The following is a 21,336-nucleotide window of genomic DNA, read 5'->3' as shown; positions in this document are numbered from 1 at the left end:
TCTTGATCAACCAAGAGAAATCGATTCTCATCCCAGCTCAGGAACTGGAATTTTTAGGCTTCTTGGTGGACACCAATCAGGCCGTTCTCCGTTTGCCCAGAGCAAAATTGGCCCTCATACGCAAGGAGATCAGAGCGTTGCTACGCAAAGGCTTCCTATCGTTACGGGTACTTGCCCGGCTGGTGGGCCTTCTAGCGGCCTCCATTCAAGCCATATTTCCGGCCCCTCTCCATTACAGGGCCCTCCAGAGGCTCAAAATCCTTCATCTGCGTCAGGGTCTCAGATACGCAGACGAGGTGTCCCTCTCGGTAGAAGCCAGGGCAGAATTGCAGTGGTGGCTTCGCCATGCCGTCGAGTGGAACGGCAAGACAATCTTTAACTCTTGTCCGGACGCCATCATAGAGTCGGACGCAAGTCTGAGAGGCTGGGGCGCTCGCTTCGGCATTGCTTCTACAGGAGGGAGCTGGTCCATCGAGGAATCTCTCCTACACATCAATGCATTGGAAATGCTGGCGGCGTTGTTCGCCGTCCGGAGTTTTTTGCCAGAAACTTCCAATTGCTGCGTATTATTACGCATGGACAATATTGCAGCGGTGCAGTACATCAACCGCTTGGGGGGCACCAGGTCCAGGATCCTGGCGGATATTGCCAAGGATTTTTGGCACTTCTGCCTCTCCCGCAATATTATCCCTATGGCGGAGTACATTCCGGGGATTTCCAATACAGTAGCAGATTGGAATTCCCGCTATCTCTTGGATTCCAGCGACTGGCGTCTGGATCGTTTAGTTTTCCTGCAATTGGAGCTGCTTTGGGGTCCGTTGGGCGTGGATCTATTTGCGTCCCGCCTCAACCACCAGCTACCGCGATTCTTCAGCTGGAGGCCGGACCCGGAGGCGTCAGCAGTAGACGCCTTCCGACAATCTTGGACGGGGGAGACACACCATGCGTTTCCCCCGTTTTCGATGATCCCCAAAGTTCTCATACAGATAGCGAACAAGAAGGCTACGGTTGTGTTGATCACCCCCTGGTGGCCGATGCAACCATGGTTTCCGATTGCTCTGGAGATGGCAGTGGATTGCCCCAGACTGCTCCCTCTTTTTCCGCAGATCCTCTCCAATCCGACCAGGGGTCTCCACCCTCTGGTAGCGGACGGCAGCCTAACTCTCCTAGCATGGTTGGTTTCGGGGTGCCCGACACGGACCGCGACCTTTCGGAATGGGCTAGGAACCTCCTCGCCCTGGCCTGGGCCCCCGGGACTCGATCGGCATATCGATCAGCCTGGAGACTCTGGATACGTTGGTGTGATCAACGACAGGTTGATCCCGTACAAGCACCTGTAGCAATGGTGGTAAATTATCTGGCGGACTCTTTTGAGTCTGGTAAGTCCTACAGTTCCATCAATGTGTACCGATCGGCCATTTCGGCTTACCATTATCCGGTGGACGCTTTGCCGATTGGCAAACACCCCCTGGTATGTAGGCTCTTACGGGGCATTAAATTTAGGCGACCGCCCTGTCCTAGGTATCAGTCCACTTGGGATGTTTCCAGCTTGCTGGAGATGTTTGCCAGGTGGGAGGACAATGAGGCTTTGTCATTAAAGCTTTTGTCTTACAAACTTACGGTCCTTTTATGTCTGGTTTCCATTAAAAGAGTCTCGGACGTAAAGGCCCTGGACATTTCTAGGCGTCAATTTTCGCCTCAGGGGGTCAGGTTCTCAGTGGTCCGAAGGACAAAGACGGGTATTCATTCAGTTTTTTACCCTTATTTTCCCGCGCATCCTCGATTGTGTGTTGTGCGTTGCCTACAGGCTTATGAAACGCAAACTTCCAACTTACGCTCTCCGGCCTTTTCTCAGCTCCTGGTTTCGTATGTCAGGCCTCATCATCCAGTCTCGTCCGCTACCCTGGCGCGGTGGGTACGCGCCGCCATGGAGATGGCTGGTATAGACGTTTCCCTCTTTGGAGCGCATTCTTCCAGAGGGGCGATGGCTACTAAGATAGTTACGTCGGGGGGCTCCCTCACTGACCTGTTGATGGCAGCGGATTGGTCGTCAGAGACCACGTTTCGCCATTTTTACTTCAGACCGGAGGAGCATGTCTCCATGTCGGTTTTATAATATGGTGGTCGGATAACTTATATATTTATTTTGTTCTTATAGTTTAAGCTTTGAACTTGCATAAGATATGAGCCTCCTGTCTGATATATAAATCGAGATTTTCCTATTTTGTGACGGAAAATATTAGTTATATGAAGACAGGAGGCGAGTATCTTCCCTCCCTTACCCAACCCTATTACGATTCTTTGTTTTCTTTGCAGGATATTGAGCATGTTGAGTGTTTTCCGGAAGGAGGCTGACCTGTTTGTTGCAGACTGTTTGGGTTCTCTACAGTCCCCGTTGGGATGAAGTTCGGCCTTCGCTGGCCAGGTTGTCCGGATTGTCTCCGAAAGCTACTGTGGTGGATCGGCTGGTCGTGGATTTGAGTGGCGATGGATAGGTCCGGATGCAGTTTTGGGTTCCTGTGCGGCGGTGTTTCGCATTCAGAAAGAGGAGGATCCATACTGGGCAGTTCCTTATATAGTGGCTAAAGGCGGGGAGTGGCCGCTGTGGCCCTGGGACTGCTGGGAGTTGTAGTTTTTTCTTTTATATTGAATTGAATACTGAAAATTCTGCTATGGGCATTATTAAAGAAAGAATAATGCATAAGATACTCGCCTCCTGTCTTCATATAACTAATATTTTCCGTCACAAGCTAGGAAAATCTCGATTTACATTTAGTGTAATGACAAACTGTATAAAAAAAAAAAGCTGTCAGTGAATAGAAATACTTATGACTACTGCTGTCAGTGAATAGAACAGCTTATGACTACTGTCAGTGAATAGAACAGCTTATGACTACTGTCAGTGAATAGAACAGCTTATGACTACTGCTGTCAGTGAATAGAACAGCTTATAACTACTGCAGTCAGTGAATAGAACTGCTTATGACTACTGCTGTCAGTGAATAGAACATCTTATGACTACTGCTGTCAGTGAATAGAACTGCTGATGACTACTGCTGTCAGTGAATAGAACATCTTATGACTACTGCTGTCAGTGAATAGAACCGCTTATTACTACTGTCAGTGAATAGAACATCTTATGACTACTGCTGTCAGTGAATAGAACAGCTTATGACTACTGCTGTCAGTGAATAGAACTGCTTATGACTAATGCTGTCAGTGAATAGAACTACTTATGACTACTGCTGTCAGTGAATAGAACAGCTTATGACTACTGCTGTCAGTGAATAGAACTGCTTATGACTACTGCTGTCAGTGAATAGAAATACTTATGACTACTGCTGTCAGTGAATAGAACTACTTATGACTACTGCTGTCAGTGAATAGAACAACTTATGACTACTGCTGTCAGTGAATAGAACAGCTTATGACTACTGTCAGTGAATAGAACAGCTTATGACTACTGTCAGTGAATAGAACAGCTTATGACTACTGCTGTCAGTGAATAGAACAGCTTATAACTACTGCAGTCAGTGAATAGAACTGCTTATGACTACTGCTGTCAGTGAATAGAACATCTTATGACTACTGCTGTCAGTGAATAGAACAGCTTATGACTACTGCTGTCAGTGAATAGAACAGCTTATGACTACTGCTGTCAGTGAATAGAACTGCTTATGACTACTGCTGTCAGTGAATAGAACTACTTATGACTACTGCTGTCAGTGAATAGAACAGCTTATGACTACTGCTGTCAGTGAATAGAACAGCTTATGACTACTGCTGTCAGTGAATAGAACTGCTTATGACTACTGCTGTCAGTGAATAGAACTGCTTATGACTACTGCTGTCAGTGAATAGAACTGCTTATGACTACTGCTGTCAGTGAATAGAACTGCTTATGACTACTGCTGTCAGTGAATAGAACTACTTATGACTACTGCTGTCAGTGAATAGAACAGCTTATGACTACTGCTGACAAAATGTGAATTGAGGGCAGCCGCCTGCAGAGTTTCAGCACATGGGGCCCCCAGGGACACCAATGACCAACTGCGTCCTTGATTCCTTTTATATACATATGGGATTTTTTTAATACTATTTATTATTAAATTATATTATTTTTAATTACATTACACAGAGGTGCTATACAAAATTATTCTGACTTTTTTTTTTAATACTAGCAGAGGTTTAAATATTCCACAACTGAATGGGGATTGGATGATGAAGTCACATGATGATGTCACATGCTCGGTTCTGGCCAATAGACAGATACTTTCCTCTGATCTCTGTCAATTATAGAAATCATTCTAATTGGTGATTGAGATTGACAGTTATGGGGAAGAATTATTGGATTTGTTAGAACAGAGCATGTGACTTAATCGGCCAATCCCCGTTCAATGTGGAATATATGTAAAGATCTAGCCGACTTACAAATGGCAGAACAATTTTGTATAGAAGAAGGAATTCGGCGGCCTCTCTAGTCCCTTTCCTGACTGTGTGTAGGAAGGAAAGCTGCTGACCTCTAGATGCCCTTGTCTGATTGGATGTGCAGCGGAATAAAATGGATTGTAAAACAACCGCAAGATCAGGGTTCACACTGGGCGATCTCTTGCAGATATATATAATAAATTAATAATGTATTATTTAAAAAAAAAATGACAATAATACAACAGATATCTCCCATATGACTTGTGCAGCAGGGACAGGTCATTGTGTTACAGCCGCGGCCTCCTGCTGCCCATTCTGTATAAGAGACAAGAAGACCCTATGGAGCTTTAAACTAAATGATAACAGTCATTTATACTTCTTATTTCAGAATAACTATTATATATTCTAGATTTATGATTATTAGTTTTAGGTTTCTGATACGGGCTAAAAAAAATCTTCCGCATTAAATTATACTATTCCCTGAGCAAAAAGTCGCAACTTCATAGACAAATTAATCCAATATTCTGATCAATGCTCCAAGTTATTCTGGGGATAAAAGTGTAACCTACCTGAAGATCTCCTAAGGACCCGCGGGTGTGGATCAGTGTTTCCCAGTGTTGCAGCCGCCACTAAAAATGTATAACCCCACGTGATCTGGGGTCAGACCGGAGGAATTCACGTCAGTTTCTATCTATAAGAAATTACAGAAAAAGAGCGGCCTATGTTTTATGTGGACTGTACCCCCAATATATGATAAATAATTCCCCATCTATCAGGATCTTAACAAGAACAATGAACGTAACAAAATCTGTCCTAATAAAAGACCTGAACCCTTTCCATAGAGGACACAATCCTCCTGTGACCTTTCACCCCGATAACTAACAGCAGCGCAGGGTTCATAGTCCTCCAGCTGATACTGGAAGAAAAAACTAAACAGAAAAGAAATAAAACACTTTCCTATATAAAGACCAATATTCCCCGGACTCCTCGGGGGAATGAGGGGTACACGGCCCCAAACAGTGTCCGGAATAGAGGCCGATATATGGCATTTTCTCTCATAGACATTGAGTGGAATAGGCCACATTAGAATTCGCGATATTTCGCTAATATATTGACAAATATTCGTACAATTTGCGGCCTTTTTTTTACTATGCGCCATAAAATTAACATGCACAATATCGCGTGATCTTCAGCAAACATGATCAGTCTCATAGGCCCATATGTGAATGTCTGACACTGTAACGAGTATTGGAGCCTTGTTTAAACCATAAGCTTGAAGCAGGGAGGGATGATCACTGTGATATCACAAAAAAAAGAAAAATGCAAATATTCAAGATAAATATTCGCATTGCGAATATATGCGCCCAACACGTCTATTAGACATGTCATATATAAGTATAATGGTGACTTTATCCCCGTTCTCTCTATCACTTTCCCCTTTCTCCTCTTTCTCCCCGGATTATATTGCGGCATCTCTCTTCTCTCCTGGCGGCCCGAACACTCCCCGGAGCCCGATCAGAGGTGACAGCTCCTGCCCCGCAGCTCCAACAAGGAGATCACATAATTCATCACCTTGGAGACTGGAAATCTGTAACTCCACATCCTAATATACAAGCTCTTCTATATTACATCACTTTATTATTATGTTTTGTTATATCAAGCACAATGCAGATGTATGTATATATTCTAGACTCTTCCACCCCTGATTATCCTATACCAGATATAAGAGCAGCTGAACTTGTTGTGTTGTTATTACAAGTCTTAGTCACCATCTATCGTTGTATCTATTTGTGTCTCAATTAGAACCTGAGAAAATATAAATATTCGACGTTACACTTTGGTAACATGTAAAGATTAGAATACAAATCTCTCACCAGCAGGTGTCACTATTGTAACACAATGTATCTGATCTGTATAAACTGTAACTGTAAGGATTTATACTGTTTTAATAAATATAGCGCCATCTACTCGCCGCACAGTTCTAGTTCTTTATTCCATTCATTGTACAACAGCGACATCTTGTGTCAATTAACAGCAATTACATTGGTGATTATCAGGTTCCCGACAATTCTGTGGTTTCCTGTTATTACGCGGTTACCTAGTAATTCAATTAAGGATTCGATTCTAATTTGCATTAAACAGAAGGTTAACCAAATAAACCCCATAGAGATACATGTATCGGAGCCTGTATACCGGGGAGGAGATTCCCGTCACTGACAAAGTCTTCGGCTTCTCTAAACAAATACTTGAATGTGACCTTATCCTATCTAGCAGATCTGGATATAACGCTTGTCCTTGTGAATATAGCGCTAATAACAGAAAAGCTCAGGATGAATCTTTTCCAAGGAAGGGAAATTCTATCAGAGACCTCCGGCCCCTGACCGGGGAAACCTGGCAAGAGATGACAGTGCAGCCGCGATCTCATGTGTGAACTGGGACCTACTGTTCAGACACCTTATGATAATACTGGGCAGGTCTCTGCACTTGTGGTAGGAATGGAATCTACGCGGTTTAGTCCCGATCACCAATAGTTGTATTCAATGACAACCTGTGTATATAAAAATAAAAATGTATTACTCTATTACAGTCTCTGCTCATTAACCCCTAATTCTCCTGAGAAGTCTCGTTGAGAGCAGGAAGGGGAATTACAAAAGTATACAATGTAACAACAATGTATTAATAAGAATAAACAAATGAATAAATAACTAATGTATCAACGTGGAAACTAACAGACAGGAGTCCATCATAAAGAGTGAATAAGATGTGTTGGTCCTGGAGAGACTGCACAAAACAAAGAATTTATTACTTTATAATGTTACCCCGTTGTGGATGGGCTGTGGGTCTGGTGTCATCTATATAATACATGACACGGACATTCTGTAACACAGTAGGTGACATGTCCCTAATGTACATGGGCCGTGACGTCATCGGTCCCTCTGCACATTTACAATGGAAGTATAAATGACATCATTCTATCAGAGACAGGAAGATTTATGGTTATACTTATACCGTGTTATATCCCGTTCCGAACCTGTAGGGTGGAGTCTAGTTTGTGGACTAAGCCTGTTACATTTGTATGAATTCACATTGTTATCTATATAAACCATTTATATTAATATGATACATTATCATTCCGTGCATTGTATGAGGTAAACATAATATTTTATTACATTATTAATTAGAAGATAATAAAGAAGAAGAGATGTTATTGTCCGCCCGGGCTGGAGTTCCTCTTGGATGTCGGCAGTCTGATGCTTGCTGTGCGGCTCTCCACCTTTCCCGAGCACAGGAGCTGGGATTCAGCAGGCGGGCTGGCTTCATACAATTGTTGTGTGGAATACAAATATGACATGGAAGTATCAGTGCAGCGGCCGGGATGGGGCTTTCTCTCCCAGGTATAATGTTCTCTGTTATCAGGACCATATATACAACCAATATATGAATCCCCGATGTCATCCTGGTAATGTACAAGCAGGTCCTGTAATGGAGATAATCTGTGAGAGAAATCACAATAGGATCCTCGGGGTCATCACTTAACAGACGAGGGATCTGGGGATAGAAGACATTCTGTGAGGGGGAAGGATCCTACAGAGAATACGGAGTCTCTTGTATCTGGATCAGGATTCTGACTTCTTTGTTCTTCTCCTTCCATCTTCAGCCCCTCTGACCCCGTCACTGCTCTCCGCTCCCTCCGCTCTGTCCTCGCCGGTTCCCGCTATCACTGTCTCCTTTCTCACCGCTGAGCAGCCCGGACACGATCCTCCGACCCGACCACTTCTACTTCCAGAGCTTCAGTCGAGGACCGGATCAGATCTTATAACTGCGGCATCTCCTTCCTCAGTTCCCGGCCCGAACACTCCCCGAAGCCGGATCAGCTGTGACAGCTCCTGCCCGGTGGCTTCAAAACACGTTGGAGATTACAAAGAATAACAACAGGGAGATCACATAATTCCCCATCATGGAGAATCTGTATCCCCTTCCCCCTGACCTCCTGCACAGCCGGGATGTGAGAGAATATCCCCAGGGGTAGGAGCCCCAGCTCTAGGTCCAAATCCTCCTCCTCCCCCCCCGCACCCGGGCCAAGTGCTCTCTGCAGACATGAGGAGACATCTGCGGGTGTTATGGGTCGGGCAGCTGTAAGGAAGATGAAGGAGAGAACAGTCATCACATCTACTTGTAGACAACTCCCCCCATCATCTCCGGGTCAGTAAATGGACACGTTGTCCGTATTATATCTATATAACCGGACAGTGAGCCAGCAGTGAGCGGAGGCGCCGCCTGTGTTACCCTCCGGGGCTCTCAGCAGCTCCAGGCCGTCTCCGCATCGTGCAATCAGCTTCCTGGACGGTAGATGTTGTAGTAAAGATCCGTGTGATGGTGACCGGTGCCGGGAATAGAAGGAACGATCCCCAGCAGCAGATTTATATTCCCGGATACACAGTGATGTGCAGATCGGGAAGACTGTGGCGGAGATCCCGGGGCCTCCTCCCGGCTCCTCCCCGGCACATCCGATAATGACGGGTATAAACCGTTAGGGGGGATGTTGGGGAGGAGGAAGACACGGAGAAGGGGATCTCTCCTGTCCGGTTCTAGCCGGTAAAGATATTTTATCCCGGGCAGGGAAGCACAAGGTTGTAGCGGAACTTCGGCCGGGTCCAGACGGGATGGGGCGGGGCCTGTTCCTCTGTGTCAGCCAATAGCAGCTCCGGACGGTGACATCTCAGCAGCCAATCATTGCGCAGCCGCTGTACATATAAGAGGCGCCAGCAGCTCCGGTCTCAGCATTTATCCTTCACGATATTTCTGTAGTTGTGATTTATAAGATGGCAGAAACCGCACCAGCCGCTGCTCCTCCCGCCGAACCGGCCGCAAAATCCAAGAAGCAGCCGAAGAAATCAGCCGCCAAGAAAAGCCACAAACCCTCCGGTCCCAGCGTGTCCGAGCTGCTCGTTAAAGCCGTGTCCGCCTCTAAGGAGCGCAGTGGGGTGTCTCTGGCCGCCCTGAAGAAGGCTCTGGCTGCCGGAGGATACGATGTAGACAAGAACAACAGCCGCCTGAAGCTGGCCATCAAGGGGCTGGTGACCAAGGGAACCCTGCTCCAGGTGAAAGGCAGCGGCGCCTCCGGATCCTTCAAGATCAACAAGAACCAGCAGGAGACTAAGGACAAGGCGGCCAAGAAGAAGCCGGCGGCTGCGGCTAAGAAGCCTGCAGCAGCTAAGAAAGCGACCAAATCCCCTAAGAAGCCAAAGAAGGCTCCGAGCGCGGCCAAGAGCCCGAAGAAAGCCAAGAAGCCTGCAGCGGCCAAGAGTCCGAAGAAAGCCAAGAAGCCTGCAGCGGCCAAGAGCCCCAAGAAGCCGAAGGCTGCTCCCAAGAAGGTGACCAAGAGCCCGGCTAAGAAGGCGGCCAAACCCAAAGCTGCCAAGAGCCCGGCTAAAAAGGTGACTAAGGCCAAGAAGAGCGCGGCTAAGAAATAATCGGGAGCCTCGTCCTGTACTTATCCCACAAAGGCTCTTTTCAGAGCCACCACCTCCTCCAGACAGAGCTGTACGATCAATGCCCGTGTAACCCCCGGGATACATAAAGGATATAATACAGTGATATAAATCCCTTCTATATTATCATCACTTTATTATATTTTATCAATCCCAATACATCTGCCTTTACTAGTTCTAGATCCCCTTATGAACACTCAGCTGAGTCTGTTCTGTAACCAATCATAGTTGTATCTTTCTGCCGCTGTAACACTTGTAGGGTCAGCGCTTGGGGGAAATATAATTATTGTTACAAATCGGCAACAAAAAGATTATAAATCTCTCCACCAGGTGTCACTATTGTAACACATTGTAGATCCTATGTATAAACTATAAGGATTTACACTGCTGTGATAGACGCCCTAAGGATAAACGGGATTATGGAAATTATTGATTTACCAGATATTTGGGGATAAATGTAACCCTTTGGGTAATAGGTTGTGCACATATTATTTCCCCCATCCCGAGGGTTAGTTTGCTGCTTAGTTTTATTACTATTTAAAGTCATGCAGTCCCGAATAGAGTCTGAATATAGGGGAGCGGCAGGCAATCAGTGTGAACACCCGAAATGCGGTACCGCGTCATGTCTGAGGGGACACGAGGGAGGGCGCTATTATCGGGAGTTACGTCCATCCGCAGGGAAGGCTCGAATAGGGCGAGGATGGGTCCTGCCTCTTTCTAACAAAGAACAATTGCTGACGTCACACGTATTTTGGCGGGCTCATTGGTTGTAAGAATCAGCCAATGGGATGCAGGGGTGGGATTTACATGAACCAATGGGGACAAGACGAGGAGAATAAATGTTCTGCTCCGCGCTCGTTCTCCATCACTTCTCCGCTGTGTACGTGTACAGAGGATCATGGCCAGGACCAAGCAGACCGCGCGTAAATCCACCGGAGGGAAAGCTCCCCGCAAGCAGCTGGCTACTAAGGCCGCCAGGAAGAGCGCTCCCGCCACTGGTGGGGTGAAGAAGCCTCACCGCTACCGTCCAGGTACAGTGGCTCTCCGTGAGATCCGCCGCTACCAGAAGTCCACCGAGCTGCTGATCCGGAAGCTCCCCTTCCAGCGCCTGGTAAGAGAGATCGCCCAGGACTTCAAGACCGATCTTCGCTTCCAGAGCTCGGCGGTTATGGCCCTGCAGGAGGCCAGCGAGGCTTACCTGGTGGGACTCTTTGAGGACACCAATCTGTGCGCCATCCACGCCAAGAGGGTCACCATCATGCCCAAAGACATCCAGCTGGCCCGCAGGATCCGTGGGGAGAGAGCTTAGATCTAATCGGGACCCGCATACAACACAAAGGCTCTTTTCAGAGCCACCAAATTATCTATAGAACGAGCTGATTCCTTATCCTCTCCATTGTTCTGCTCCTATACTCCGCCTGTTCTCATAAGCAGGATCCCGGGATTGTTCTCTGCAGTGAACCCCCTCAGTACTGAATTATATTCAGTTACTATAGTGATGTAAATCGTGACCTCCGCAGTGTAATGCCCCTGTGTGATCGGTGCTGCTGGCTTCAGTCTCCCGACACTTGTGACTAATTGATGCATAGAGGACACTAAAGGGTTAACTCTAGGTGGAGTTATAGACCCGAATGTTCGCTCATTGGTTGATCACCGCAGTTGACCATTTTGAAATTCCCGCTCTTCTTCTGATCGTTTCTCCCTTTGTCTCGTCCTCTTCTCTGTACACGTGACTACATTCCTCTTGTTTCTGTAAATAGGAAGAAAAAGGCGGCGGAGGGGAAACTGTTGGGGCCGATCAGGGGGATTCTAGTGAGGCGGAGAGGAGAGAGGACACTATGTCCGGGGCTGACATCACAATGGTGGGTGTATACGGGATCTTCCCTGCAGAGTATATAGAGGAGCCGCGTCCCTGTCCTATTCCAGACCTGATACCGATCACATCCTGCAGCCCGACACTGCTGAGAATGCGGCGGGGAAAGCTATCCTGTATTTTATACATTGTCATTTTGTTGTTATTTAATGTACTAAATTCCGATATTATGTCACTCAGCTGCAAGAGATCGCCCAGTGTGAACCCTGATCGTGCGGTTGTTTTACAATCCATTTTATTCCGCTGCACATCCAATCAGACAAGGGCATCTAGAGGTCAGCAGCTTTCCTTCCTACACACAGTCAGGAAATGGACTAGAGAGGCCGCCAAATCCCTTCTTCTATACAGAATTGTTCTGACATTTGTAAGTCGGCTAGATCTTTACATATATTCCACATTGAACGGGGATTGGCCGATTAAGTCACATGCTCTGTTCTACCAAATCCTGGCAGCGATCACCGTGTATTTAGACCTGATGAAGTCTTAGTGGGGGGGGGGGAGATTCCCGGGCCCGTCATTGATAAAAATCCTCCCCGATGTGAATATAACGCGTGTCCGTGTGAATATAGCGCTAATAGAAAAGCTCAGGACTAATCTATTAATAGTAAATCATCTCCTAGACCTCCGGTGTTCTCTATCCGAATAAGTGTCCGAGAATCTCAGCCTCCTGGGAGGGAAGGGATAGAGAATGGGATACTAATAATGGAAGGGAAAAGAATGGAGCAAAAGGAACAATTAAATTCGAATAAAAAGAGGAAAGTTACAAGGAATAAAATATATATATATATATATATATATATATATATATATATATATATATATATATACCATTTATTATGAAGCAGAAAAGTAATCTCAGGACCCTGTGGTTATTAATGTTATTGGTTAAAATAGACCCCACCGATCTCTCCCCTTCAGGCTTCCATGCACGGCCGATTTATTCACAAGCTGAGCCGAGACAGCAGGAGGGTGAGCGTACACCGGCCTTTTACTATTAATTCAGGACTATAATTTACGAATATTGCGCATAGGACTCACAATTTCATTGGTAGCATACACACAGTGCGATATCATACATTGTGTCCAACCAAAACTATTCAAATGGTGTTTTATGTTTCTTTATTGGAATTAATATTGAGACATTTTCTTAGTAAAGTGTTTCTAGTGTCTCATTCGTTACATCTAACGGGATTGTTACTTTTTATAACAGCTCAGCCTTTCCTTCACTTCACCGATCTGTCTGTTTTACTAGTGCAATAATGGGTTAACTATTTTATGTGATTACTATCTATTTTAACAATAATACTAGTATCTAAAGGGCTCTGAGATGACTATTATGTTTCATGATCAATGTTATTGTTCTCCGAGAGACCCAGCTGAGACTATCTAGTTTACTACAACTTTCCTCGTTTTATTCTTAATTATATTTGTGTCATTTATATTTGTATTTATTCATTATTCTCATTCTACAGCGATAACTGTAGAATGAGCGGGAAAATAACAGTTCTATAGCCGGATACCGAGCTCTTATTGGCTGATCTCCGGCCGGCTCTGGGGCGATTATTCCCGGTCACTGTATACAGCGAGTGCCGGGATCTTTATGTAACCAACGATGGAGAAGCGCTGACCCCCTGATCGGCTGGATGGAGGCCGCGCTGTGTAATGCGGCTGGAGATCCGATGTGTTCAGGAGCTTCCATTACACAGGAGGCTACAGTATAGGAGGCGCCATCTCTACACTGCGGTCCCGTCTATTGTGGAGGATCCGTAAACTACATCGTGAGAAAACATATTCATTACCAGACTTAACCCTTCCAATACAAACTACATTCTGCACAACCCGCACTGTGTCCTATACTAGATAAAATGTGCCGGATGTTGTTTAATCCCTATAACAGCCCAGATCCCTATCACACCCGAGATCAGCGGCGCCAGCTCTGTAGGAGACAATGTGGTGGCTCTTAGAAGAGCCTTTGGTGTTCGGGATGATCTGGGATAAGCGGTGATCACTTGCTCTTGGCCGCTTTGCTGCTCTCGGTCTTCTTGGGCAGCAGCACGGCCTGGATGTTGGGCAGGACGCCTCCCTGGGCGATGGTCACCCCACCCAGCAGCTTGTTCAGCTCCTCGTCATTGCGCACGGCCAGCTGCAGGTGACGGGGGATGATGCGGGTCTTCTTGTTGTCCCGGGCGGCATTACCGGCCAATTCCAGGATCTCAGCGGTTAAATACTCCAGCACAGCGGCCAGGTAGACCGGAGCACCGGCGCCCACCCTCTCGGCATAGTTCCCTTTGCGGAGAAGTCTGTGCACACGACCGACGGGGAACTGGAGTCCTGCCCGGGATGAGCGGGTCTTGGCCTTAGCCCGAACCTTCCCTCCTTGTTTGCCGCGTCCAGACATAATTATTACTGAAAACTAAATACTCAAGAGAAGTCTCTCTGTGATATAACTGAGATATTCTTTCTGCTGCCTTTTATATGTTTCTGCTCCGCCCTTCGGCTCCTGTGATTGGGTAGATTTGAATCCTGCCAATGGTGACGAGACTTGAAGAAACACCAATGAACTGCACTGGGCGGGGCTTAAGACGCTCCCACAGGTCACATGATTTGCTCCTCCAGTAGAACAGTGAGCAGACAGCATTTCTTATTTGCATGGGCTGCATATAAATACGGCTGCGGTGGGAGGAGGAAGCATCATTATTCTCTCTGTTCTAGTGAAGAAGGATTGTGAGTGATTATTATGCCTGATCCCGCCAAGTCTGCACCAGCCCCCAAGAAGGGCTCCAAGAAAGCCGTGACCAAGACTCAGAAGAAGGACGGCAAGAAGCGGAGGAAGACCAGGAAGGAAAGCTATGCCATCTACGTGTACAAGGTGCTCAAGCAGGTCCATCCTGACACCGGCATCTCCTCCAAGGCCATGGGCATCATGAACTCCTTTGTGAATGATATCTTCGAGCGCATCGCAGGAGAAGCCTCCCGCCTGGCTCACTACAACAAGCGCTCCACCATCACCTCCCGGGAGATCCAGACCGCCGTGCGCCTGCTGCTGCCTGGAGAGCTGGCCAAGCACGCCGTGTCCGAGGGCACCAAGGCCGTCACCAAGTACACCAGCGCCAAGTAACCTGCTCCGCCGCCTGCTGTCACCCCAAAGGCTCTTCTAAGAGCCGCCACATTGTCTATAATAGAGCTGGGGCTTCTCCTGTCTGTATTCCCCGTATTCTCTTCTGTATATGTGGCCGCTATTCTGTCAGTACAGTCTATTGATACTATATATATTCTGCTCCGGGATCGGGTGAGATCAGAGCGGCGGCTGCGGTTCTCACTGACTGCAGGAAGTATATTCTCCTGTGGTGGAGCGGGGGGCGCTGTAGAGTTCTCCGTAGTTAACCCATTGCCCGATCTGTCTTGTGATCAGTGTTAAGTGTCTCCTCCACCAGATTCCCCGATTATTTCTTCTATAATCTCCTGATCGATCACACAGCCTTACTGGAGTGAATTGTTGCGGTAACGCTATAATATGTAGTCTGCACAATCTATAAATCCTAATTTACTGACCGGGGAATCTATTGATCGGTATCGCCGGGGTTTATTATGAGACTCTCATCCTACTGTGTGTGCACTGACTGGGAGGGAACAATAGAGAAACAAGGAGGATGAGGGTAGTAGTCAGCCACAGAATCAGCCTCTACATCTCGGGGAGATCTCTCCATTGTTATCGGGACCGCGCACACGGCTCATTGTTAACCCTTTAGCGGCATGTTTACTACAATGAAATGACAAAGGACCCGAGCCCGACTCTACACAGCAGGAAGGACACCACAGTATCAGAGTATTTCTCCGCTCATAGGCAGCATTAATTCTATATAAATCCCGATGGGTCAATGTTCATTTATTAATGCCCCTTTCCACACTCACACATTGGCTGATCACAGGATGTTCAGGGTTTGAATTTCCCGCTTCCTCCAGACCCGATAACAATGGAGAGATCCCCCTCATTCTCGTGTATGTCACCAATAAAGATTCTAATCCTATGCGCAATGCTCGCACAGCTGCCGTTGGTTATAATCTTTGGAAATTAATTATAGTCATGAATTATAAGTAAAAGTCTGGTGTAGAGAACCGCACACCGCTCCCACTCATACACCGATCACCCTCCCGCTGTCTCGGTCTCAGCTTGTGAATAAACCGGCCGTGCATGGAAGCCTGAAGGGGAGAGATCAGTGGTGTCCAGGTGCGGTCTGGATGTTCCCAGTGATAATACTGGAGTAGAGTCCTCGCTAAAGAGTTAATGATGATTGAAAGTTGTCACAATCTAGCGCTTGTTTTTTGCGCAAATAAAAATGATTTTCCAGTTGTGTGGTCACATAGATGGGGGTAACCAGACGCATTTCAGTGGTTTAGATTATCTATTGTAACCAATAATACTAGTAGCCCTGTGATAACTTTTATGCTTCATGATAAATGTTTTATTTTTTGCCTCTTTCCTCGTTTTATTGGTATTAGTTTTAATGTTCCATCTTGATTTTTTTTAAATCATATTTTAATTTTACTTTCAGAAGATTCATCCAACGCTTTTCTATAGTTAACGCTATATTCACACGGACACGCGTTATAGCCAGATCGGGAAGGGTTTTATCAATGACGGGCCCGGGAATCTCTCCCCCACTAAGACTTCATCAGGTCTAAATACACGGTGATCGCTGACAGGTAAAATAGATTGTAAAACAACCACACGGTCAGTGTTCACACTGGGCGATCTTTTCCATTAATTTAATACATAGAACAATAAAATAATGTATAAAAAATAATTTCCCTGCCGCCTCCTTTTCAGGTGAAGGGAGTCAGGCTGCTGGGGGAGGGTGCAGGATGTGATCGGTATCAGGTCTGGAATAGGACAGGGACGCGGCTCCTCTATATACTCTGCAGGGAAGACCCCAAATTCACCCACCATTGTGATGTCAGCCCCGGACATAGTGTCCTCTCCGCCTCACTAGAATCCCCCTGATCGGCCCCAACAGTTTCCCATCCGCCGCCTATTTCTTCCTATTTACAGAAACCAGAGGAATGTAGTCACGTGTACAGGGAAGAGGACGAGACAAAGGGAGAAACGATCAGAAGAAGAGCGGGAATTTCAAAATAGTCAACTGCGGTGATCAACCAATGAGCGAACATTCGGGTCTATAACTCCGCCTAGATTTAACCCTTTAGCGTCCTCTATGCACCACTTACGGTCACAGGTGTCGGGAGACTAAAGCCAGCAGCACCGATCACACAGGAGCAATGCAGAGGACACGATCTACATCACTATAGTAACTGAACTCAGCACCGAGAGGGTTAACTGCAAAGAACAATCCCGGGATCCTGCTTATGAGAACAGGCGGAATATATATATATATATGCGCAATTTACTTGGGTGTGAACAGCTCCATTAACATACAGGTGTTATATAGAGTGAAGGCTCATTTGTCCGGATAGCGGGATATAGAAGGGTCTTACCGGATATTATCAGGAGATTTGCATGTTCTATAACACGGACTCTTTAGGGAGGTAATGAGTGATATGGTGGGGAGGGAAGTAATGTAATCTGGAGAAGATGAATGTAGATTGTAACAGTAACTATAATCACGGAGGAAGATGAGGGCAGTAGTCAGAACATTCAGAGGAGATCCCCCGGAGCAGATAGGAGGGAAATACCGATAGACTGATCAGGTGCAGCGATTATGGCAGGACAGGGAAAAACAAACACCGCAACCACAAGAGCAAAACACCGAGCACACGACCTCTCAGTAGAGAAGACAAGGAATTGTAGCCTTTCCATAGAACATGTGGGCGGCTCTGAGAAGAGCCTTTGGGTTGATGTGATGGAGCCGAGTAGAAGCAGAATTAACCTCCGAAGCCGTAGAGAGTGCGGCCCTGGCGCTTGAGGGCGTACACCACGTCCATAGCGGTGACGGTCTTCCTCTTGGCGTGCTCGGTGTAGGTGACGGCGTCACGGATGACGTTCTCCAGGAAGACTTTCAGGACACCGCGAGTCTCTTCATAGATGAGGCCGGAGATGCGCTTCACACCTCCCCTGCGAGCTAGACGGCGGATGGCAGGCTTGGTGATGCCCTGGATGTTATCCCGGAGCACCTTCCTGTGCCGCTTGGCTCCGCCCTTACCGAGACCTTTCCCTCCTTTACCGCGTCCAGACATCTTCTCTATGTAGCGAGTAGACTGCAAGATACTGAGTGCGGCCGAGTCCGGCTTATATAGCACATGGGCGGACCTGAAAAAAAACTGGAACAAAGATGACATCATCCGGGGGGCGTTTCTTTTAACCACATTTACATTCCTGACCCTCCCCCCTTTCCGTTGATTGGCTGAACACGAGACAAGAAGGTTTTGAATTTCCCGCCCATTCCAAAACGTTTGCTGCATTTTTCCGATTCTAAATAATCAGTTTTTTTTCTTACCGCGATTCTCCCCAACATTCTAGAGAAGAGCAGTCGTCATTGTACCGAGCGGGAATGGTGATCGGGCAGGTGTGTGAGCTGTATGTTACACACATGGGAGAGGATCAATAGCAGCACAATAATCTGTCAGGTGTATAATGTGTGTGCGGGGAGCAGCTGATGGCAGAACAAATCTTGTGAATGGATCGATCACTCGGGCAGCATTACCAGGTCTACAGGACTGCTCACCCCCGGGCACCAAGACTCTGCACACATTGTACGACATTATATGGAGCCCCGATATGTGCAATGAGAGTGACCGAGAATAATCGTCCGAGAGCCTGATCCCACGTGTTAATACCATAAAAACAAATAAACCCATCAATTCTCAGGATGGATAACACCATGTGTACAACCAGTTAACGAAAGAGTTAAATGTACCTCCAAATTTGGGTAAATCAACACCTTCCTTAAATCACATCTATCCATAGAGATCGTCTATTTATCACAGCAGTATAAATCCTTACAGTTACAGTTTATACAGATCAGATACATTGTGTTACAATAGCGACACCTGGTGGTGAGAGCTTTGTATTATACTCTTTACATGTTACCAAATTGTAACAAGTAATATTTCCCAGGTGCTGACACAAGTTACAGAAATACAAATAGATACAACTATGAATGGTGACTAAGACTTACACCCCCTGCTTATTCTATACCAGATATAAGAGCAGCTGAAATTGTTGTGCTGTTATTGTAAGAGTCTGTAAGAGGATCAGGAACAAATAAATACATCTGCATTGTGCTTGATATAACAAAACATAATAATAAAGTGATGTAATATAGAAGAGTTTGTATATTAGGATGTGGAGCTACAGATTTTCCATCTCCCAGATTCTGAATTATGTGATCTCCTTGTTGGAGTTGTGGGGCAGGAGCTGTGGATTTATAGTGTTTTGATTAGTTTTTTAATTCAATCCATAATTACATTAATACCCATAAAATCTAATTATGAATTAAATTATTTTATTGTTCACTATTGATGCATCCACTAGTTATTGATCATTAATACATTAACTAATTATTATGGTTGTAAATATTTATAAATTATATGATCCATGTAAAAGATGGATATCACGGGGGATAGAGATGAGCAAATTTACAGTAAATTTGATTCGTCACAAACTTCTCAGCTCGGCGGTTGCTGACTTTTCCTGCATAAATTAGTTCAGCTTTCCAGTGCTCCGGTGGGCTGGAAAAGGTGGATACAGTCCTAGCAAAGAGTCTCCTAGGACTGTATCCACCTTTTCCAGCCCACGGGAGCACCTGAATGCTGAACTAATTTATGCAGGAAAAGTCATCAACTGCCGAGCCGAGAAGTTTGTGACGAATCGAATTTGCTGCAAGTTCGCTCATCTTTAATGGGGGATATTAATCAATTCGTGTTGTGGAAAGTTATTTGTGTAGACTGATTTTTCAGCAGTGTTTTTTGGCGCAAGGTGTTAAAAAAAAGGAGTTACTGGAAGATATTTTATTTGCGCAATAGTTACCAAAGTGTGGTCCAGGCTTACTTAGGTTTTTGACTTTTCAAATAACTTTGCCCTCAAAATTTGTGACTTTTAGAAAAGACTTTGGTTTCTGAGCTATTAGGTTTGTCACACAAAAAAAGCACAAAAAGTGACTGCGCCTGGCAACTTGCTACAAAAGTAAACAAAAAGAAAATCCAAATAACTTGATAAATCCCCCCACCCCATGTTCCTTACAAATCATATTATGTCATTATATCATATTATATCATGTTAATCCAGGGATCCCTCTAGTGGTGTATAGTAATAGTGCAGCAAGTTTTTCTTAGATATCAAGAAGATGGAGGCCGTGATTGTGACATCATGGCCACGCCCCCTTGTGACATCACATCACACCCACTCTATTCATGTCTATGGGAGGGGACGTGTTAGCAGACACGCCCCCTCCCATATATATGAATGGAAGGGGTGCGGCATGACCATGACATAACCACAACTGCCCCAGGAACCCTGCATTTGTTTAGAAAGTCGGGTGTTGTGCACGGGGTGTGCCGGGTGTGCACAGGCACACCCTAATCACCGCGGCCCGCTGCTGCAGGACTTTTTTTTTTTTTTTTCTCACTACTAAACCCGAGCCCCACCGGACATCCCCGACATCACCAGGCTGAAATCCCCCCCTGTCACAGCAAACCTATCTTGACAACATACACGCCCTCCCCTCAGCCTCGTCTTGCTGGAGGAGCTGCAAAACCACAACACCCCCCCACGCCACCCCTCATGTTGCTGGAGAAGCACTGTGAGATCCAGGGAAGAGACACTGACCTGGTGAGGCTCCTTTCATGTGTGATCTGTCTGCTAAAATGTGTATCTAATCCCCCAGTGTGTGATCTGTCTAATGAGCTGTGTATCTAAACTCCCCATGTGTGATACTGTTTGAGCAGTGTATTGAATCCCCCATGTGTGATCTAATGAGCTGTGTATCTAATCCCCCCCCATGTGTGATCTGTCTGCTAAAATGTGTATCTAATCCCCCATGTGTGATATGTCTAATGAGCTGTGTATCTAATCCCCCCCATGTGTGATACTGTTTGCTGAGCTGTGTATCTAATCCCCCAGTGTGTGATCTGTCTGCTAAACTGTGTATCGAAACCCCCCATAAGTGATACTGTTTGAGCTGTGTATCTAATCTCCCTTGTGGGATCTGTCTGATGAGCTGTGCATCTAATCCTCCCATGTGTGATACTGTTTGTTGAGCCCCTATATCTAATTCCCCCATGTGTGATCTGTCTGATGAGCTGTGTATCAAATCCTCGCATGTGTGATACTGTTTGATGAGACCCTGTATCTAATCCCCCCATGTGTGATACTGTTTGCTGAGCCCCTGTATCTAATCCCCATGTGTGATTTGAGCTGTGCATTTATGTTTGATATTGTCTGCTGAGCTGTGTATCTAATCCCCCTATGTCTGATACTGGTTGCTGAGCCCCTGTATCTAATCCTATAATGTGTGATACTGTCTCTATCTAATACTGTTACACTGTCTGCTAAACAGTGTGTCACCCTAGTAGTAAGGAGATTACATG

General features: G+C 46.0%; 4 protein-coding genes and 1 long non-coding RNA gene across 5 annotated transcripts in view; 3 read left to right on the top strand and 2 right to left on the bottom strand.

Annotated features, from left to right (window-relative positions):
• Positions 1-21,336, top strand: part of LOC130267547 (uncharacterized) — a 48,888-nt gene that overhangs the window by 9,226 nt on the left and 18,326 nt on the right. The window contains exons 2-3 of the mRNA XM_056517495.1: positions 10,776-11,147; positions 18,274-18,286. Of these exons, the coding sequence (XP_056373470.1) occupies positions 10,776-11,147; positions 18,274-18,286 (385 nt within the window). The remainder of the gene's footprint in view (positions 1-10,775; positions 11,148-18,273; positions 18,287-21,336) is intronic.
• On the bottom strand, positions 6,403-9,094 carry LOC130267551 (uncharacterized). Its single transcript, XR_008843211.1, has 2 exons — positions 7,599-9,094; positions 6,403-6,976 (listed from the first exon to the last, which is right to left on the bottom strand). It is a non-coding gene; the product is annotated as an uncharacterized LOC130267551 (long non-coding RNA).
• Positions 9,230-9,902, top strand: LOC130267524 (histone H1B-like). Its single transcript, XM_056517469.1, has one exon. The coding sequence runs from the start codon at positions 9,252-9,254 to the stop codon at positions 9,900-9,902; it is 651 nt and encodes a 216-aa protein (XP_056373444.1). The 5' UTR covers positions 9,230-9,251.
• Positions 14,415-14,911, top strand: LOC130267539 (histone H2B 1.1). Its single transcript, XM_056517486.1, has one exon. It carries the CDS (start codon positions 14,531-14,533, stop codon positions 14,909-14,911), a length of 381 nt encoding a protein of 126 aa, XP_056373461.1. The 5' UTR covers positions 14,415-14,530.
• Positions 17,655-21,336, bottom strand: part of LOC130267519 (uncharacterized) — a 125,018-nt gene continuing 121,336 nt past the window's right edge. The window contains exon 3 of the mRNA XM_056517464.1: positions 17,655-17,988. Within this exon, the coding sequence (XP_056373439.1) occupies positions 17,674-17,988 (315 nt within the window). The 3' untranslated portion in view covers positions 17,655-17,673. The remainder of the gene's footprint in view (positions 17,989-21,336) is intronic.

Source organism: Hyla sarda, chromosome 4, assembly GCF_029499605.1.
Source record: "Hyla sarda isolate aHylSar1 chromosome 4, aHylSar1.hap1, whole genome shotgun sequence".
NCBI classification, from domain to species: domain Eukaryota; kingdom Metazoa; phylum Chordata; class Amphibia; order Anura; family Hylidae; genus Hyla; species Hyla sarda.
Note: the sequence above shows the minus strand (reverse complement) of the source record. Positions and strands in the feature narration are given on the sequence as shown.